The sequence below is a fragment of the Aquarana catesbeiana genome, linkage group LG02 (genome assembly GCF_042186555.1).
Source record: "Aquarana catesbeiana isolate 2022-GZ linkage group LG02, ASM4218655v1, whole genome shotgun sequence".
Lineage (NCBI taxonomy): Eukaryota > Metazoa > Chordata > Amphibia > Anura > Ranidae > Aquarana > Aquarana catesbeiana.
Window position 1 is genome coordinate 300,985,965 of NC_133325.1, and position 21,212 is coordinate 301,007,176.

The window sequence follows — 21,212 nt, forward strand, 5'->3', positions numbered from 1 at the left end:
GGTAAGTAAGACCATCAGTGGTTATCTTCTATACAGCTAGGGGGGGTAGTGTTATTATAGGTTTTGTTTTAGCTAGATATACAGTATATTGAATACAGTATCATAAACTATAATAAAACATTGGTTTCATTTATATTAAAAAGACTAACATACAAGAAAGTATGACAATACTACCTCATCAAACTCCTCAGTGAGTTTCTGCATAATTTCTCTGTTATTTGGATTTTGAAACAGTTCTGCTGTGACCACTCCTAGGGAGAGAAACAAAAATATTAAATATAATCTTTACCTAATTCGGTAAAACATAATGTACAAAAACAAATATTGAATAAGCTTAAGTACCTTGGCATCCTGAACACTGGATATAGAAGTTAATAAGGTCAAGTAAAGCTGCATCCCTATCCTCTTGATAGGCTTCAATCCAATCATCTACAACAGACTGCAAGGAAACAAACCATTAACATGGCCATGTCCAGTTTTATAAAGATATGCGGAGTGTAGGAGAAAACACACACAGTTACTACCTACAGCACCACGTGATGCTTGTAAAAAAGTTCTTTAACTAAATGGATCAAGAAACCTAAACTTGGATAATATAAAATTGTTCTGAATTTCAATTAAACAAATACATGTAAAGATATTTCAAAGAAAGCTTGTATATTTTCCTAAACAGACTCAGGTATAGATTGGAAATTGCTACCTTGCCTAATGTATGTGCTGAAAAAAACAGCATGTTGCCATTGCTAACTTCCTTCTCAAAGTCCTGCTTAGATTCTAGAAAACTCCTGTTACTTCAAATAGAATATTGCTGACGTCCCCCGTCCCCCCCCCCTTATCTAGTTAGTGATTGAAGATACTCTCTAAGGTGGTTTTTGTATTAAAAAGACACCCACATGTTTCACAGAAACACAGGCAACTTCATCAAGATTGGTGTGTAGAAGCGTAGAAGCTTCTTGCCTTCACTGCTGCTAAAAAATATAGAACGCTTTAACCCTAATTAAGTGATTTCCATGAAACACAATCATGTTTCAGGTCTTGGGGCCTCCACAGCTTAGAGAGTGATACACCCTAAAAGGTCTGCATGGCGACAGAAATGTTCTCATCAACCACTTTAACTGGTTGCTGACCATATGTTTAGGACCAAGCAACTGGAACAATGTATGAATTTAACATGACTTTCATCCAATCATATTGAATCTGCTAACTGTAGTCTTCTAGTGTCCTTTTCTACCTCCTCTATTATTCTACTCAGAATCTTCACTGAACTCTGATTCTGTGCTTGGAGATATTTTACAGAAATATTCCAGCAGTCATGCTGATCCTATACCATCCATACTTTGTGCCACTGTTCTGAAAGAATACGCAGCTAGTAAAGTCAAAAGTTAAAATCTCCATACTTGGTCCAGGTCAGCGGGGTTGATTTACTAAAGGCAAAAAGACAGTTGAGTTTGCAGGGGAAGTTGCACTTATGGGAATTTTCCTCAGTACATGGTGAATGAGGTGTAGCTCTGCTAATTTACATCATCCAATAACATGGAAGCAACAAAGCTGTTTTTTATTTTCCTTGCATGTAATTGGGCTATTGCAAAGTGAAACTTCACCACATTCACTAAGATCAGTTTCCCTAGCAAAGTAAAAAGTCTATTTTCTTTAAGTAAAAAGAGACTGGGGGCTTGATTTACTAAAGGAAAATAGACTGTTCACTTTGCAAGGGAAATGGCACTTCACAAACGAAATTGGCTACAGGGCTTAGTAAATAAGGCAAAGCACTTCTGACTTCCATCATTCAATCATGTTCAAGCAAAAATGCTGTTTTTTTCCTTGCACGTGATTTAGTATTCTCTGCAAATTAAATGTCATCACATTCATTAAACTCTGGGGAAATTTCTCTTACAAAATGCAACTTCCCTTGCAAAGTGAATAGCATATTTGCCTTTAGTAAATAAACCTCAGTGACTCAGAAAGAACTGAAGCTTTTAAAGCAGAATGGCAGCCGGGCAATTAGCATTTCCATAGGGATATGTGAGCATTAACAGCCTGTATATTTCTTACAGATACAAGGCTCCTTTAAGAGGGAAATCCACAATCTCGTAATGTCTTTTCCTGGGTTTAAATTCCATTTTTACCTGGATCAAGTGACCATCTCATGTCTACTCATTCTTCACAATGAAGCTGGCTGGGGGTATGGGTCTTCAAGCAGGCATACTGGATATTATGTCCCAACCAGTATTGCCCCCCCAACCCATCTCCCTCCCCCACTCCACTGCACCATCAATTCCACTCAACTACTTACCCCTGCCCTCAGCATTCCATCAAACAGTCACATTCAGCCAAACTCCCACCCACCAGCTGATCAAATTGCCCTCAGATATCTATGTACACCCTTACATTAGTGCACCCTTCATTAGCTGAGGCAAATTTACTAAGAGCTCCTTTTGTGAATTCTCACATGGGGCATATTTTTAAAGTAAAGAATGTGATTTTCACCAGCATTCACTGGTAGGGAATCAATTGCTGTCATTAAAAACACATGCACCAGGAAGATTCACTGGAGGAAAACTTGTTGAATGTCAATTTCACTGCTTTATAAATATACCCTGTAATGTTTACAATTGGTACCACATAATTTAAAATGTGTTTCTGACACAGAGTAAGCTTTATGCCTATTATTAAAATTATCTTGTTGAGGTAAAAAAAAAGAAGTATATATCCCTAAATGTACCAGACCTGAACTGGATAGGTGCCTCTGTTCCCATGATATAATTGGAAAACTTAAAGGAGTTGTAAAGGCTGGTTTTCTATCTTAATGCATTCTATGCATTAAGATAAAAAAAATTCTGTGTGTGGCAGCCTCCCCAGAACCCCCTAATTACTTACCTGAGCCCAATCCCTCTCCACGAGTGTATTAGCTTCCTCCTGATTGGCTGAGACACAGCAATGGCACCATTGGCTCCCGTGGCTGTCAATCAAAGTCAGTTATCCAATCAGAAGAGAGAGGGGTGCGGGGCCGAGTTGGGACTCCGTGTCTGAATGGACACACGGAGCTGTGACTTGGCTCAGGTGCCCCCATAGCAAGCTGCTTGCTGTGGGGGCACTCAACAGGAGGGGCCAGGAACAGCGAAGAGGGACCCGAGAAGAGGAGGTTCCAGGCTGCTCTGTGCAAAACCAACTGCACAAAGGAGGTAAGTATAACATGTTTTTTTTTAACAGAGAAAAGTATAACATGTTTGATATTTTTATTTTATTTTTAACGAGACTTTACAATCACTTTAAGAATGAAATGTAGGTCAAAAATATAAAGAGACAGACAACTGCTAATAGCTATAGAACTTACCTGTATTGCTCTTTTGCCAATGCTGACAACTTCAAACAGTGTCACAGCTTCTGGTATACCTCCATCAGATATATGACTATCCCTGCTTCGCCTGGAAGAATTTCTTCTTGAAAGGTTTTCAGACTGTTTCCGACTCTTCTTGGTCTTTTGTACAGATATGTAATTTTTAAGATATGTCATTTTTAAGTTATGATCTTTGTTTAGCAAAAAACACAGTGCTAGAAGGGATGAGGAGAATTTGACAAGGGCTACTCCAACAAAGCCCTACCTCCCCAGAGGAAAGTTATTGGACTATTTCGGTACCCAAGTAGAAAGTAAGACATAGATAAAAATATAAATTTATTTTAACTAGAAAAGCTACAATTTCTGGGGAAATTGTGAAAGTGTTCTTGCCTCTACAACTGGAGTGGGCGGAGTAACTGGGTGGAGTGGCTTGAGTAACTGTGAAAAGTGTTAAAAAGCTTAATATTTTAAAAAGTATAAATAGTAGTAAAAAAGTTCCATCATTCGCTGAAAGAGCTGAACATTTTTTTCAAAAGTAATTTTTTTTTTCAAAAATGAATTTTTTTTAATCAAAAATGATTTTTTTTTCTTCAAAAATGATTTTTTTTTTTTCAAAAGTAATTTTTTTTTTCAAAGGTAATTTTTTTTTTCAAAAATAATTTTTTTTTTTCAAAAATAATTTTTTTTTTCAAATATTTTTTTTTTTCAAAAATAATTCTTTTTTAAAAGAAATTTTTTTTTCAAAAATATTTTTTTTTTTCAAAAATAATTTTTTTTTTCAAAAATTATTTTTTTACTTTTTTCAAAAATTTTTTTTTTTTTTCAAAAATATTTTTTTTTTTTACATGGGGCGGTCATAGTGTTTTGGCTGATCATGGGGTGGTCATAATGTTTTGGCTGATCATGGGGTTGTCAGCTTTTGTCACTTCCCACTCTAGTTTTGAACATTTCGCCATTCATTCCTATGGGACCAATTTCGCCGCAAAAACGTCATTTCGTGGACCATTCGGCAAAACATTCCACAAAGTAATAACACACCAATCGGGAACAATCCGCTCGTTTCGGTATATTATTTGTCTCTGTAGTGTGAAAACTGTGGGAGGAGTCTACAAGCATTATCAAGTCTAGCAGATGAAGTCACATGCATTTGGAGTGTCTCAGCATCTTGTGTTTACAACCACTGTTTCCTAGCAACGCTCATGCCCTGTTTATGCTTCCCAAATACTGCTTCATCAAAACTGCCCCATCATATTCCTCTATTATAAATCAGTACATGGTGTGTCTGTCCCCTCCCCCGGGCTCTGTAATCAGCTGAGATGCTCCAGCCACCTCCCCCCTGTGTATAACAGAAGCTTTGGTAACCATGGCAACAAAACAAACACTAACAGTACACTCTGATTAATGGCTAAAATTTCCTGAAATGACCTCTAAACAAATGTCCGTATTTTAAAAACTATACATCCTACAGCGAAGATCTTTATATTGTGAGAATCACAAGACCCAGACCTAGATTTTGATGTATAGTATGTCTGTGAAATATTAAAAATGAAGGCAGTTTAGAAATTGCCCTTCAAATTTGGAGGGGGCTAGAGTGTAGTTTCAATGAATGTCAATGGACGGCGTGAGTTACAAACAAATGGTCATATTGTGAAAACTATCAGGACTATGGCTTAGCCCTGGACATGTTTAGTGGCAGCAGGGATAGCTGAACGTTTTGATATAAGAATTGTGTAGGTGGGCTTGAAAATGAGGGAGTGGCGGCAGTTTAGAAATCATGTTCTGATTTTTCAGCTTTTGTCATCTCCCACTCTAGTTTCCCCATTCATTCCTATGGGACCAATTTCGCCGCAAAAATGACGATATTTTGTGAACCATTCGGCGAAACGTTCCACAAAGTAATAGCACACCATTCGGGAACAATCCGCACGTTTCGGTATATTACTTGTCTATGTAGTGTAAAAACTGTGGGAGGAGTTAGGGTGGTAAATTTGGCTATAATAATAAGAATAATATATATGTGAGATAACAGTAAGTGGTCTTGCTATGCAAGAACACTTAATTACAAAATTGCAATATCACTTTATGATTGTAACCTTGATTATCTACCTTCCTAGATGTTAAGATTGGACGCCTCCTGAGGAAGCGGCATTGGCCGCGAAACTGTTGAGGCCAAACGTCCTTTATCACATCAGTGTGCCTCCATCTACACATGGGGGTTTTACTCAATGTTATTTTAATGTGTGCTTAACTGTCTATGCTGTAACAACCCTTATGTTGTTCTTGTTGTTAATTGTATAGTATTTTTTGTAATTAAAATAAATTGATATTTTTATCTATGTCTTACTTTCTACTTGGGTACCAAAAAAGTCCAATAACTTTCCTCTGGGGAGGTAGGGCTTTGTTGGAGTAGCCTTGTCATATTCTCCTCAACCCTTCTAGCATACCATTACAGGATAATGGTACCCGTTTTGATATCCCTTGTCAAGCTTTTGTGGCAATATCCTTCTAGGGAAAAAACACAGTGTGGTGGCAATAGTGTACCTCCTGAAGCATCTGCTAAAAAAATTTCCTCTGTCTCAGTGTTACCAACTGTTTTGAAACTTTCAGTGCATTTCTCTAAATTCTCTGATTAGTGGCTCAATTATTATTAGCTTTAACTTGAAGTTTCCTGTATGTAAGAGACAGTAAGGAACCTGTAAAGCCGGGTGGGCAACCTTTGAGAGGTGGAAATCTACCTGAACAACGTAAAGAGAGCAAAGATCACCAGTGTTCGGCACCCCTTTTTCTTTTTTTTTTAAAGACATTAACTAGCAGTGTCAATAGGGCAGTGGCTGGTGTCAGTAGGGCAGTGGCTGGTGTCAGTAGGGCAGTTGACAGTGACAGTAGGGCAGTGGCTGGTGTCAGTAAGGCAGTGGATGGTGTCAGTATGGCAGTGGCTGGTGTCAACAAGGCAGTGGATGGTGTCAGCAAGGCAGTGGATGGTGTCAGTAAGGCAGTGGATGGTGTCAGTAAGGCAGTGGATGGTGTCAGTAGGGCAGTGGCTGGTGTCAGTAAGTGAGGTAACAGTGGCAGTAGGGAAGTGGCTGGAGTCAGTAGGGCAGGTGACAGTGGCAGTAGGGCAGTGGCAGGTGGCACTAGGGCAGTGGCTGGTGTTAGTAGTGCAGGTGACAGTGTCAGTAGGGCAGTGGCTGGTGGCAGTAGGACAGGTGACAGTGGCAGTAGGGCAGGTGACAGTGGCAGCAGAGCAGTGGCTGGTGTCAGTAGGGAAGTGTCTGGTGACAGTAGGGCAGGTGACAGTGGCAGTAGGGCAGTGGACAGTGTCAGCAGAGCAGTGGCTGGTGGCAGTAGCTGGTGGCAGTAAGGCAGTTGACAGTGTCAGGAGGGCAGTGGCTGGTGGCAGTAAGGCAGTGGATGGTGGCAGTAGGGCAGTGTTTGGTGGCAGTAAGGCAGTGGCTGGTGGCAGTAGGGCAGGTGACAGTGGCAGTAGGACAGTGGCTGGTGGCAGTAGTGCAGGTGACAGTAGCAGTAGGGCAGTGGCTGGTGGCAGTAAGGCAGTGGCTGGCGGCAGTAGGGCAGTGGACGGTGTCAGAAAGGCAGTGGCTGGTGTCAGTAGGGCATTGGATGGTGGCAGGACAGTGTCTCGTGTCAGTAGGGCAGGTGACAGCGGCAGTAAGGCAGTGGGTGGTGTCAGTAGGGTAGTGGCTGGTGTCAGTGGGGCAGTGTGTGGTGTCAGTAGGGTAGTGGCTGGTATCAGTAGGGCAGTGGCCGGTGTCAGTAGGGTAGGTGACAGTGGCAGTAGGGCAGTGGCTGGTGTCAGTAAGGTAGTGGCTGATGGCAGTAGAGCAGTGGCTGGTGGCAGTAGGGCAGTGGACAGTGGCAGTGGCTGGTGGCAGTAAGGCAGTAGCTGGTGGCAGTAGGGCAGTTGACAGTGGAAGTAGGGCAGTGGCTGGCGGCAGTAGGGCAGTGGCAGTAGTGCAGGTGACAGTGGCAGTAGGGCAGTGGCTGGTGGCAGTAGGGCAGGTGACAGTGCCAGTAGAGTAGTGGATAGCACCCCTTTCACATCACCCCTTCCCCCACAGTAGTGCCCTCTGCCCCCCCCCCCCTCCCAGCAATGTGCTCTGCCTTTTTACATCACCCACTATCCCCCCCTCCCCCCAACACACAGCAGCGTCAATGTCAGTGCAGTAGTGGAATAATTCTCCTACCTATACAGGTGTACACAGAACAGAAGCGGGACACAGCTCTGGACAGAGGTAGAGTTGCCACCTTTTTTTTTTTTGCTCCACTGTTCACAAATCCTGTTACAGGCATATAAAAACTCTGTTTTATGTCATTTAGTTAATGCTGCTAAGGCGTGTATTGCTCTTTGTTGGAAGGACCCTAAGCCACCATCGATTGCATTGTGGCTTAATAAGGTCAGAAATGTTGAGGCTATAGAGGGCTTAGTGTTCTCGGCCCAAGATAGAAAAGAGCAGTATACCAAAACCTGGACAGCATGGAACTTATTTGTATACTCAGAAGAAGGGAAGAGACTGCTGGGGAACACAATCGGGGAATGAGGCCGCCCACCTTTGAACCTTATAACATTATGGAAGTCCCCCACCCTCCACAAGGAGAGGGGGTTAAGGGGGGTGGGAGGATAAGAGGTTTGCGGGGTTTTTTTTCTTTGTGGTTGGGATTATGATTTGGGGTATTTTTGTAAAAGCTAAAATAGATGGGAGGATCAGGAAGTATCTTGTTGTTTAGTATGTGAAGATAAGAATATATTTATTTAGGTAGGGATGAGTGGAGGTGAATATGCAGGTTTATAAAGATAACATGTATATATATTGAGGGTTATAAGCGGAGGAATATCTAACCCTGCCCAAACTGTATGATGACAAGAAAAGAATTATGTAGGTACCTGATGGTACGTGATGTATTAATGTTTTCACTGTCCTCATTTTGCACAAATAAAGAATATTTAAAAAAGAGTTGCCACCTCATCCCTTTAAACCCGAACACATATGAATTACTCAGGTTCTGTGGCTAATTAAATGCAGATAAAGCACCAAGTGAGCTTAATTACCACCTTAATCAGCCACAGAACCCGTGTAATTCATATGTGTTCGCTTTTAAAGGGATGAGGTGGCAACCATAGATAGAGGGCGGTAGCTGGAGATAACTTTCCATATTAACATTAATATATTCCATATTAACAAGCTGGTGATTGGTTGCTAGGACCAACTAGCAACCAATCACCTGCCAGTTAACTTGAAAAGTTAACTTGGCCAGCTCCTGCCCACTGCTCTGAGCTGTGCTGCCGATTTCTGCTGTGCGCGCTGCGAGGAGAGATACGTGCAGTGAAGGAGACTGAATGAAAGACAGCCGCCGAGGTGTGGGGGTCGGCAAATCAGAGGCGTGTTGAGGATCACCCACGCACGATCGATGGGTTGCTGACCCAGCTGTAAAGTGGGTAGTTAACAATTTCTTAGGCAGGGGTGCTCAGATCACCGATTACTAACATAAGAGAGATATTTATTTGTGATTTTTATCTGCATACAGCATTGCACTTATTCACTTTATTTTTTGGTACACTATTATATACGTGTACATCACTTATTTAGCTAGTTTTGCTGTTGCCTTTTCACATATTTATAGTTTTGCTGTTCCCTATTAACTAATATAGTTAGGTACATAGTTTGCGTAGCCTATACTTGCTGATATACAGTAATAAATATGATTCTTTTTGCTCTTTTCAAGTGCTGTAACAAGGAATCAAAAAAAACTGTGCTGTCAGCACATTATAGTATCAGACCCCAGCTCTTGCACACAATCTCCATGGGTGCAGAGATTGATTAGTCTGAGTACTAGGGATTAGGGAAACTTGTGCAGTATTCTAGTACGTGGGAAAGTGCAGTGGTACCCACTGTAACTGCACACAAGCTGTGCCCTCAAGGAAAGGTGACAAGGTCATTCTTGGGTGGTATCAAAGTGACATATAAGCTGTGATAACAACCTACCGGAGTGGTTGACAGTTCCAGCAGACTGTTCTCCTTGGTTGTGCTAGGAAGGGAATTTGTATGCGTATTCTCCCTGTAATAATATGTGTAAAATGTTAACAATTCACTTCCACAACACACATGCCCAGTATGACTTTTTGAAAATCTATAACTAATATTTAAAAAATGTCTATGCCTTTGTATTAAACATCATGAGGTCTTCTCTGGTGAAAAGCAACACTGAAGTTAGAAAACTGTCAATCTGTTTCTGGTAACCTAGAGTACTTATGTTTTTACAAATGAATTGCTATACTATGCCTAGATAACCTTTCTCTTGTAAGACTGTGACATTTCCATTTATGCACTGTAGATGCAGCTGTTAAATCTTCCATGACAGCAGATTTTCAAGAGTGCTGATAAGCAAAGATAAACTGTCACAGGACCAAAATTGCTAAAATTCCCACATACAAAAACCTGAAGAAGTAATTCCAAGAATAACCTCAATACTTTATACCAAAACACGAAGATTATACACGTTTTTTAATTATTGGATGAATTGGCAGTGACCCTTAGCACAGAAACAGTGCATTCCAGAATTACTATTCACAGCAACTGTATCTGCAGTCTGAAGACTGAGACTTCCTACAGTAAACTATATACCTACATTATGAGTACTAATTTAGTAAAGTACAAGATGAGATGTCCTCAGTCTGATAACCAGGATCATTCAACCCACTTCCTCAGAGCCCTGGTAGTCCTGGACCCACCCTCAGCCCTTTACTGGGCAGTGAAAGAAGAAGCATAATGTTGATCTTATCTCTTTGTCACTCTGCTTTACCGTCCTATCAGCATGCTTCTTGTCAGCACGTGAACTGATTGGTCCCTCTCATTTTCCAGCCCTGCTGTACAGAGACTGGGAGAAGCTGATGCAAGGTCAAATTCAGATAATTACACCTGCAGCCAACTTTGATTTTCTAAAACTGACAAAATAAAAGCTCAAGCAGGGCTTCCTTGTATTGGGGAAATCTGTGCACTAGTTGTGAACAGCACTCCCTCAAAATGTCACTTCCTGTTCAAAAAAATAGTTCACTGCTTTTTCAAACTATTTTTCTCTTATCACAATAACAGAACTATTCCTGTACCTAAAGCAGTAAGACTCTCCAACCCCAGGCTTTCTCCTCTTGTGAGGAGGAAAAAATATATCCTCTTTTACAAAGGAGAAACAACACAGGGAGGGGCTACAGAATGAATGATCACTGAGATAGCCAATCACAGACTAGCACTGCGATCATGTGATGAAGAGCCAGTTCCTTTGTTCCTTTGATTCTCAATTAGTAGAGACCTGGCACTGTCACTGACAGCTTGGTCTCAGAGCTGGGAAAGGAACACATATAGGCGTCGCCCAGGATTAAAGCCCACCTCTTGGACGCAGCATCTATGTGTTACCCAGTCATAAAAGAATTAAAGTCAGACATGTTTATTTGCATGTTCTTTCTAGGAAAGGGACAAGGGGTAAGTATAAAAGAAAGAGTGTATACGAGGCAGCCTGGAAATTAGCATTTGTGCCCATTGCTGTTCCCACGCAGAACATACATACATTTTTCTAAATAGAACTGTGCACTGATAGTCATCCCCTTTGGATCTGTACTTCTATTGCCAAGCTGCTGTGTACAGAACGCCCCCCAGAAACATAATTTCCTGCTTGTGTGATTGGCTCACTGATTTTCCCAAAAGTCTGCCCTAAGATACAAGTCAGATTTCAGGCATCCCCTGCAACAAAAATGTAATTTTTGGTGAGATACTCCCAATAGGAAATCATGCCTAAAGGGATGCAGACCCTGCAACTTTCCTTATTTGTGTCCCGCAGGTGCTGCAGCTGATTGTTAATTATGAAACCACTCCCATTAGATTCACTTTCCCACATGGACACAGACAAACACACAGGGATTTCTTCAGAATAACAAAAGGTAGGAATCTGCAACAATGATTGTTAAAATCCCTGCAATGTACATAGATCACCCAGAGAGGAATGTTTTTTTCTCAACAAAAGTGGAGTTACTCTTTAAACAAAAGTGTGCTTAGCTTTAATGCCTTACCAGAAGACTATGATCAACACCCCCAAAGCCTGCAAATAAAAATTCCCACCAAAGTGATCAGCCACATTCTGTTTAACTTCAGGGAAACTCCAAATGTCAGATGTTCACACAAGCATCACAAGAGCAGCAGAAGAGGACTAAAAGCTCCTCCTGCCTATGTTTTCCTGCAGATGAGCTGGGAAAGAACTGGGACACATAACAGCTGTATATCAAATATGAAAAAAGGTACTTAGATTTTTTTTTTTAATTAAAAGAAATACAATGCCATAATCCATATACAGTGGGGCAAAAAAGTATTTAGTCAGACACCAATTGTGCAAGTTCTCCCACTTAAAAAGATGAGAGAGGCCTGTAATTGTTATCATAGGTATACCTCAACTATGAGAGACAAAATGTGGAAACAAATCCAGACAATCACATTGTGTGATTTTTTAAAGAATTTATTTGCAAATTATGGTGGAAATAAGTATTTGGTCAATATCAAAAGTTCATCTCAATACTTTGTTATATATCCTTTGTTGGTAATGACAGAGGTCAAACATTTTCTGTAAGTCTTCACAAGGTTGTCACACACTGTTGCTGGTATGTTGGCCCATTCCTCCATGCAGATCTCCTCTAGAGCAGTAATGTTTTGGGGCTGTCGCTGGGAACACAGACTTTCAACTCCCTCCAAAGGTTTTCTATGGGGTTGAGATCTGGAGACTGGCTAGGCCACTCCAGGACCTTGAAATGCTTCTTATGAAGCCACTCCTTCGTTGCCCGGGCGGTGTGTTTGGGATCATTATCATGCTGAAAGACCCAGCCACGTTTCATCTTCAATGCCCTTGCTGATGGGAGGAGGTTTGCACTCAAAATCTCACGATACATGGCCCCATTCATTCTTTCATGTACACGGATCAGTCGTCCTGTTCCCTTTGCAGAGAAACAGCCCCAAAGCATGATGTTGCCACCCCCATGCTTCACAGTAGGTATGGTGTTCTTTGGTTGCAACTCAGCATTCTCTCTCCTCCAAACACGACGAGTTGTGTTTCTACCAAACAGTTCTACTTTGGTTTCATCTGACCATATGACATTCTCCCAATCCTCTTCTGGATCATCCAAATGCTCTCTAGCAAACCTCAGATGGGCCCGGACATGTACTGGCTTAAGCAGGGGGACACGTCTGGCACTGCAGCATCTGAGTCCCTGGCGGCGTAGTGTGTTACTGATGGTAGCCTTTGTTACGTTGGTCCCAGCTCTCTGCAGGTCATTCACTAGGTCCCCCCGTGTGGTTCTGGGATTTTTGCTCACCATTCTTGTGATCATTTTGACCCCACAGGGTGAAATCTTGCGTGGAGCCCCAGATTGAGGGAGATTATCAGTGGTCTTGTATGTCTTCTTCGATTTTCTAATTATTGGTCCCACAGTTGATTTCTTCACACCAAGCTGCTTGCCTGTTGCAGATTCAGTCTTCCCAGCCTGGCGCAGGTCTACAATTTTGGTTCTGATGTCCTTCAACAGCTCTTTGGTCTTCACCATAGTGGAGTTTGGAGTGTGACTGTTTGAGGTTGTGGACAGGTGTCTTTTATACTGATAACAAGTTTAAACAGGTGCCATTAATACAGGTAATGAGTGGAGGACAGAGGAGTCTCTTAAAGAAGAAGATACAGGTCTGTGAGAGCCAGAAATCTTGCTTGTTTGTAGGAGACCAATTACTTATTTTCCACCATAATTTGCAAATAAATTCTTTCAAAAATCAGACAATGTGATTGTCTGGATTTGTTTCCACATTTTGTCTCTCAAAGTTGAGGTATACCTATGATGACAATTACAGGCCTCTCTCATCTTTTTAAAGCGGGGTTCCACCCAAATTTTGAACAATATCTGTATGTATTCTCTTCCTTACCTAGATGCTGACATGCCGTTTAAAAAAATTTAAATCACCGTAATTACCTTTTATTTTTCTATTCTTCTTTGCACTTCCTGGTTCTCCTCCCGTGGGAGTAGGCGTGTTTCTAGCCTCTCCCAGACTCCTGGGAGCTAGTCTCAGGCTTCCCAGGATGCCACTGAGCATGTGCGGGAACGAGCGGTGAATGCTGGGAGCACAGCATTCACCACATCCAGGAAATAAATGCTTGTGGGCTTCAAATGCCCACAATGAAGATGGAAACCGCCTGCAGTGAATAATATAAGTTATTCTTTCCGACGAAATCTGACACAGGCGGACATATTACACACAATATGTGAGTATGTAATGCTGAGAAGAAAAGTTTGTGAATGAACTCAAAAAAAAAACGATAGATAGGTGGACCCCCACTTTAAGTGGGAGAACTTGCAAAATTGGTGGCTGACTAAATACTTTTTTGCCCCACTGTACATAAATAGAAGGGATAATAGAAAATAAACAGTGTGTGTTTAGTATCACTACAAAACTAAGGACACTATTTGAAAACCACATAGCATTTTTTTACACACTGGGGCCCCAGAACAGCATAGTATATTTTAGTGGAAAAGGTGAAGTCAATCGTACAATCTCTAAAATATATAAAAACGTGTACAGACTTAAAAGGACTTTGCATGTTATCCTTCATGCAGCTTCCTCAGATGTCTATATAGCACTATTGTTAATGACAGTTACTATTACAAGTTAAAGTGGTCGTAACCCTAAAACAAAATTATGCTCCTGTCCCTTCAAGGCAGGAGCTATAGCGCAGTGACTTTGCCTTGTCAGTTGTCCCTTTCTATCTTTCCCAATACCTGGCTGATCCTGCCTTGTGCTATCCTCTGTAAACTGGCCGCGTTTATCATGGCTGCTGATCCGTGATACCGTGGTCAGTTTACATGCCTCCATCATCCTGCTCTCTGCTGTGAGGCTCTCCCCCTCCGTCCCGACCTGTCAGCTCAGTGTGAGATCTGATCTTCTGCCTGCCCATCCTGCCACTATTGTTGTATGCTGTACAGTACTATGTAAAAAGCCCTGGCAACCCCTCTTGTTTACTAATATATATAAACACTGTGTGGCATTTAAAAAAAATTATATTCCCAAATACCTTCTTGCACAGCTCCGCTGTGTGGTCACGTGGTCTCCCTCTGCTGGCCAGCAGGGAATCTCAGTCCTCTCCTGCTGCTCTTCTTAGATACGGGACGGAGAGCAGAGGGGGATAATGTGACAGCACAGCGGATCTGTGGAAAAAGGTATTTAGGAATATAATCTTTAAAAAATGTACATACTGTGCTTTATATATGCCTGAGGCAGAGAGGATGCCAGCGATTTCGGCTAGACTTAACAACCTACTTAAGTGCTAAAATTTTCATATCTTACTTTTGACAAAGATCTGCGGCTGGATTAGTCACAGTTATCATCTTCTGTATGGTGCCATAAGTGTAAAAAATAAATCTTCTTTACTCTTCACATGCAGTCTCCTGAAGACATGAATATAACAAAAAATAATCTATTTTATTATACTCATTTAAACATATGGATACTCAGAGCTAAACATTAATATACACTCACTGGACACTTTATTAGGTACACCTGTTTAATTGCTTGGTAACACAAATTGCTAATCAGCCAATCACATGGCAGCAACTCAATGCATTTAGGCATCTAGACGTGGTAAAGATGACTTGCTGAACTTCAAACTGAGCATCAGAATGGGGAAGAAAGGGGATTTTATTGACTTTGAACGTGTCATGGTTGTTGGTGCCAGACGGGCTGGTCTGACTATTTCATGCACGCATTTTCACGCACAACGATCTCTAGTGTTTACAGAGAATGGTCTGAATAAGAGAAAAGAGCGGCAGTGGTGTGGACAAAAATGCCTTGTTGATGTCAGAGGTCAGAGGAGAATGGGAAGATTGGTTCTGAGATGACAGAAAGGCAATAGTAACTCAAATAACAGCTCGTTACAACCAAGGTATGCAGAATACTATCTATGAATGCACAACACATCAAACCATAAAGAAGATGGGCTACAGCAGCAGAAGACCACAGCGGATGCTACTCCTGTCAGTTAAGAACAGGAAACTGAGGCTACAATTCGCACAGGCTCACCAAAATTGGACAATATAAGATTGGAAAAACGTTGCCTGGTCTGAGGAGTCTCAATTTCAGCTGCGACATCCAGATGGTAGGGTCAGAATTTAGCGTAAACAACATGAAAGCATGGATCCATCCTGCCTTGTATAAATGGTGGGGTGCACGACTAATAGTTGTCCTGTGGACAGATTCTCCTACCTGACCTGTGGATCTCTGCAGATCCTCCAGAGTTACCATGGGCCTCTTGGCTGCTTCTCTGATTAATGCTCTCCTTGCCCAGCCTGTTAGTTTAGGTGGACGGCCATGTCTTGGTAGGTTTGCAGTTGTGCCATACTCTTTCCATTTTCAGATGATGGAGTGAACATTTCTTCCTTGAGATGTTCCAAAGCTTGGTATATTTTTTTATAACCTAACCCTGTTTTAAACTTCTCCACAGCTTTATCCCTGACCTGTCTGGTGTGTTCCTTGGCCTTCATGATGCTGTTTGTACACTAAGAGTCTCTAGCAAGGGCTTCACAGAACAGCTGTATTTCTACTGAGATTAAATTACACACAGTGGGACTCTATTTATTAATTAGGTGACTTCTGAAAGCAATTGGTTCCACTAGATTTTAGTTACGAGTATCAGAGTAAAGGGGGCTGAATACAAATGCACACCACACTTTTTACATATTTATTTGGAAAAAATTTGGAAAAGCATTTATTATTTTCCTTCCACTTCACAATTATGTGCCACTTTGTGTTGGTCTATCACATAAAATACTTTACGTTTTGGTTGTAACATTACAAAATATAGAAAATTTCAAGGAGTGTGAATACTTTTTCAAGGCACTGTAAGCAGGTCAGCAGTGCTTTATACACACTTTTTCCTCCTCCAATGTGGATTTGTATGGCAATTTCTCTACTTCCACTCCACCTGCGGGTACATGCAGGTTAATACACCAAGACAGAGACCACAATAGTGTAAAATAGTTTAATAAAGTTCCCACACTACAAAACTGCACTTACAGGGTAAACAGGTTCAGCCTCCATCCACAATTCAGTAGCATCTCCAGGTCTCATTCAAAGTGGCCGTGCGTTCCAATGGCTGGAAGTGACGTCACCAGATATGATGTCAACAGTGTGGTTCTGCCCTACGCATTTCGTCTATGTGACGTTGTACCCTGTAAGTGCAGTTTTGCAGTGTGGGAATTTTATTAACCTTTATTAACCTATTCTACACTATTGCAGTCTCCCTCTTTAGTTACTCTTTAGAATTGGTTGCCTGCAAAATGGCAAAAAAACCTACAGAAATCCAAAATTGTCCATAGGTAATGCTTTAAAAGCCTTCATGGGTCATTTGGAGTTACTAGTGACTGATGAATCATTCCTCTCACGCCAGCCCGTGCAGTGCTACCTAATATGTGTGGTGCAAGCACTTTTTTTATTCACATGCATCCCCTGTGGGGGTGGGTGGGATATAAAAATTTGGTAGAGTGTTTATTATTGTATTTCACTTTTTTAAATGCTGCAAGCCTTTCTAATACTTTCTGTGCTTTTATTGTCAAGTTTTGAATGTGGTGACATGATGCTTCCAGAATGTGCCCACCATAAAAACTTGGTGACAGGGTCTCTTTAGGATGCTTCCAGAATGTGCCCACCATAAACAATTGGTGAAAGTGCCTCTTTAGGACTCCTTCAGATTGTGTCCACCATAAAAAATTGGTGATAGGGTCTCCTTTAAGATCCCACCAGAATGTGCCCACCATAAAAACTTGGTGACAGGGTCTCTTTAGGACGCTTCCAGAATGAGCCCACCATAAAAACTTGGTGACAGGGTCTCTTTAGGACACTTCCAGAATGTGCCCGCCATAAAAAGTTGGTGACAGGGTTTCTATGGGATGCTTTCAGAATGTGCCCACCATAGAAAGTGGGTGACAGGGTCTCTTTAAGACTCCTCCAAAATGTGCCCACCATAAAAAAAAAAAAATCGGTGACAGGGTATCTTTAGGATGCTTCCAGAATGTGCCCACCATAAAAAGTGACAGGGTCCACCATAAAAAAAAAAAATCAGTGACAGAGTCTTCTCAAGATTCTTCCAGAATGTGCCCACCATAAAATGTTGGTGGCAAGGTCTTTTTAGGACGCTTCCAGAATGTGCTCACCATAAAAAGCTGGTGACAAGCTCTCTTTTGGATGCCTCCAGAATGTGCCCACCATAAAAACTTGGTGACAGGGTTTCTATGGGATGCTTTCAGAATGTGCCCACCATAGAAAGTGGGTGACAGGGTCTCTTTAGGACTCCTCCAAAATGTGCCCACCATAAAAAAATCTGTGACAGGGTCTCTTCAAGATTCTTCCAGAATGTGCCCACCATAAAAACTTGCTGACAGGGTCTTTTTAGGACGCTTCCAGAATGTGCCCACCATAAAAAAATCGGTGACAGGGTCTATTTAGGATGCTTCCAGAATGTGCCCACCATAAAAAGTGGGTGACAGGGTTTCTATGGGATGCTTTCAGAATGTGCCCACCATACAAAGTGGGTGAAAGGGCCTCTTTAGGACACTTCTAGAACATGCCCACCATACAAAGTGAGTGACAGGGTCTCTTTAGGACTATTCTAGAACATGCCCACCATACAAAGTGGGTGACAGGGTCTCTTTAGGACACTCATGCCCACCATACAAAGTGAGTGACAGGGTCTCTTTAGGACTATTCTAGAACATGCCCACCATACAAAGTGGGTGACAGGGTCTCTTTAGGACACTTGTAGAACATGCCCACCATACAAAGTGGGTGACAGGGTCTCTTTAGGACACTTCTAGAACATGCCCACCATACAAAGTGGGTGACAAGGTCTCTTTAGGACACTTCTAGAACATGCTCACCATACAAAGTGGGTGACAGGGTCTCTTTAGGACACTTCTAGAACATGCTCACCATACAACGTGAGTGACAGGGTCTCTTTAGGACTATTCTAGAACATGCTCACCATACAACGTGAGTGACAGGGTCTCTTTAGGACACTTGTAGAACATGCCCACCATACAAAGTGGGTGACAGGGTCTCTTTAGGACACTTGTAGAACATGCCCACCATACAAAGTGGGTGACAGGGTCTCTTTAGGACTATTCTAGAACATGCCCACCATACAAAGTGGGTGACAGGGTCTCTTTAGGACACTTCTAGAACATGCCCACCATACAAAGTGGGTGACAAGGTCTCTTTAGGACACTTCTAGAACATGCTCACCATACAAAGTGGGTGACAGGGTCTCTTTAGGACACTTCTAGAACATGCTCACCATACAACGTGAGTGACAGGGTCTCTTTAGGACTATTCTAGAACATGCTCACCATACAACGTGAGTGACAGGGTCTCTTTAGGACTATTCTAGAACATGCTCACCATACAACGTGAGTGACAGGGTCTCTTTAGGACACTTGTAGAACATGCCCACCATACAAAGTGGGTGACAGGGTCTCTTTAGGACACTTGTAGAACATGCCCACCATACGTCTCTTTAGGACTATTCTAGAACATGCCCACCATACAAAGTGGGTGACAGGGTCTCTTTAGGACTATTCTAGAACATGCCCACCATACAAAGTGGGTGACAAGGTCTCTTTAGGACACTTCTAGAACATGCTCACCATACAAAGTGGGTGACAGGGTCTCTTTAGGACACTTCTAGAACATGCTCACCATACAACGTGAGTGACAGGGTCTCTTTAGGACTATTCTAGAACATGCTCACCATACAACGTGAGTGACAGGGTCTCTTTAGGACACTTGTAGAACATGCCCACCATACAACGTGAGTGACAGGGTCTCTTTAGGACACTTGTAGAACATGCCCACCATACAAAGTGGGTGACAGGGTCTCTTTAGGACACTTGTAGAACATGCCCACCATACAAAGTGGGTGACAGGGTCTCTTTAGGACTATTCTAGAACATGCCCTCCATACAAAGTGGGTGACAGGGTCTCTTTAGGACACTTCTAGAACATGCTCACCATACAAAGTGAGTGACAGGGTCTCTTTAGGACTATTCTAGAACATGCCCACCATACAAAGTGGGTGACAGGGTCTCTTTAGGACACTTCTAGAACATGCTCACCATACAACGTGAGTGACAGGGTCTCTTTAGGACTATTCTAGAACATGCCCTCCATACAAAGTGGGTGACAGGGTCTCTTTAGGACACTTCTAGAACATGCTCACCATACAACGTGAGTGACAGGGTCTCTTTAGGACTATTCTAGAACATGCCCACCATACAAAGTGGGTGACAGGGTCTCTTTAGGACTATTCTAGAACATGCCCACCATACAACGTGAGTGACAGGGTCTCTTTAGGACACTTGTAGAACATGCCCACCATACAACGTGGGTGACAGGATCTCTTTAGGACTATTCTAGAACATGCCCACCATACAAAGTGGGTGACAGAGTCTCTTTATAAGAAGTAGTGTGTAGTGCGGTCATGGTGGGGACTGTCCTGTATACAGGATCCCCCTGTCTCACCTCTGCAGTCAGCATGTGAAGAATGAAAGGCAGTAAAAGACTGCAGCACTCACAAGTCTGACACCCTGTAATACCAAAGCAGTACAGCCTGCAATGGGGAACATGGCGACCAGCGGTGTCACCTCAGCTACCTGCAAGGGTTAAGTCATGACATCACCCCGTCACAAAGCGGCGTCCTGGCAGCGTGGACCTACGCCGAGGCCGTCCTCCTTGCAGTGTTTAGTAGGAAGGCTCGCTATGCACTATAGTGCGCTGTGTGCGCTCATTACCTGCGCTGTGGATGTGACAGGCCGGCTGTGGACACACCTCCCCGCACTGCTTTCCTCTGACCTGTATTGTCCTGGCTCTGCACTGCCCGCCCATCATTCTTCCTGCTTCCTCCTTCCTCCTGGACCAGCAGTGTGCAGGCAGCCAATCACAGCACAGCTCTGTGCAGTCTATAGGAGCGCTGTACTGTATAGGGAAGGATCTGGGATCGTAGTGTGCACTGCGCATGTGTACAGATCCTTCCCTTCTCCTCCCTCTGTAGTACAGATCAGAGGGATCACTGAGGGAAGACAGTGTATAAAAACTCCAGGAGTCACTGGCAACTGCTTGCATATTGCTGTTTTACATTTGTTACAGTCTGATCGAACCACTCTTCACACAATCTATGAGTTATCAAACACACCTGTGGCGGCTGGTGCTTCATTTTCTTGGGGGAGGTCTCAAAACGCCCTGCCCTTTGCAATGAATGGGCGGCACTTCTGAAGCGCCTGAAAAGCGATTCAGAAGAGCCGCAACACAGGATTTTTTTTACCCCTTTGGGATTAAAAGTGCCCTGCTAGTGGCCGAAAAGCACCGCTTAAACAGCACTAAAGCCCCGCTAAAACGAGCCGCACTGCCGCGGCCCCAGTGTGACAGGGGTCTAAATGGTTTGGGCAAAAATGATTCCGATTGGTCTGTACTGAAAATCCCATTGTAGGAAAGTAGATAGATCAACATTATGAAGGGCTCATTCACAAACGTTGCATTTAGACCCCTTTCACACCAAGGCATTTTTGCAGTGTTTTAGCGCTAAAAATAACGCTATTAAACGCTCATAAAACGCTCCCCATGCATCTCAATGGACCCTTTCACACTGAGGCGTTGTGCTGGCGGGGCGTTGAGAAAAGTCCTGCAAGCAGCATCTTTGGAGCAGCTTTTGGGTGTTGAAAAAAAGCGCTTCAAAAACGCCCCTCTCCATTGAAATGAATTGAAAACGCTGTAAAAACACTTGAATAACACCTATAATC

At 42.5% G+C, this 21,212-nt stretch overlaps 1 protein-coding gene across 4 annotated transcripts in view; it reads right to left on the reverse strand.

Moving 5' to 3' along the window:
* LOC141127799 (cohesin subunit SA-2-like) overlaps positions 1 to 20,420 on the reverse strand; it is a 139,873-nt gene extending 119,453 nt beyond the window's left edge. Inside the window, exons 1-6 of one of the 4 annotated variants that reach the window (XM_073614584.1) lie at positions 20,208 to 20,414; positions 14,716 to 14,816; positions 9,340 to 9,412; positions 3,335 to 3,478; positions 343 to 439; positions 175 to 251 (exon numbers count right to left, since the gene is read on the reverse strand). In XM_073614584.1, the coding sequence (XP_073470685.1) occupies positions 175 to 251; positions 343 to 439; positions 3,335 to 3,478; positions 9,340 to 9,412; positions 14,716 to 14,756 (432 nt within the window). In that variant the 5' untranslated portion in view covers positions 14,757 to 14,816; positions 20,208 to 20,414. Of the gene's footprint in view, positions 1 to 174; positions 252 to 342; positions 440 to 3,334; positions 3,479 to 9,339; positions 9,413 to 14,715; positions 14,817 to 20,069; positions 20,182 to 20,207 lie in introns of those variants that run through there. The other 3 variants (XM_073614587.1, XM_073614586.1, XM_073614588.1) reach the window with 3 other exon arrangements.
* Between the last annotated feature and the right edge of the window lie 792 nt (positions 20,421 to 21,212).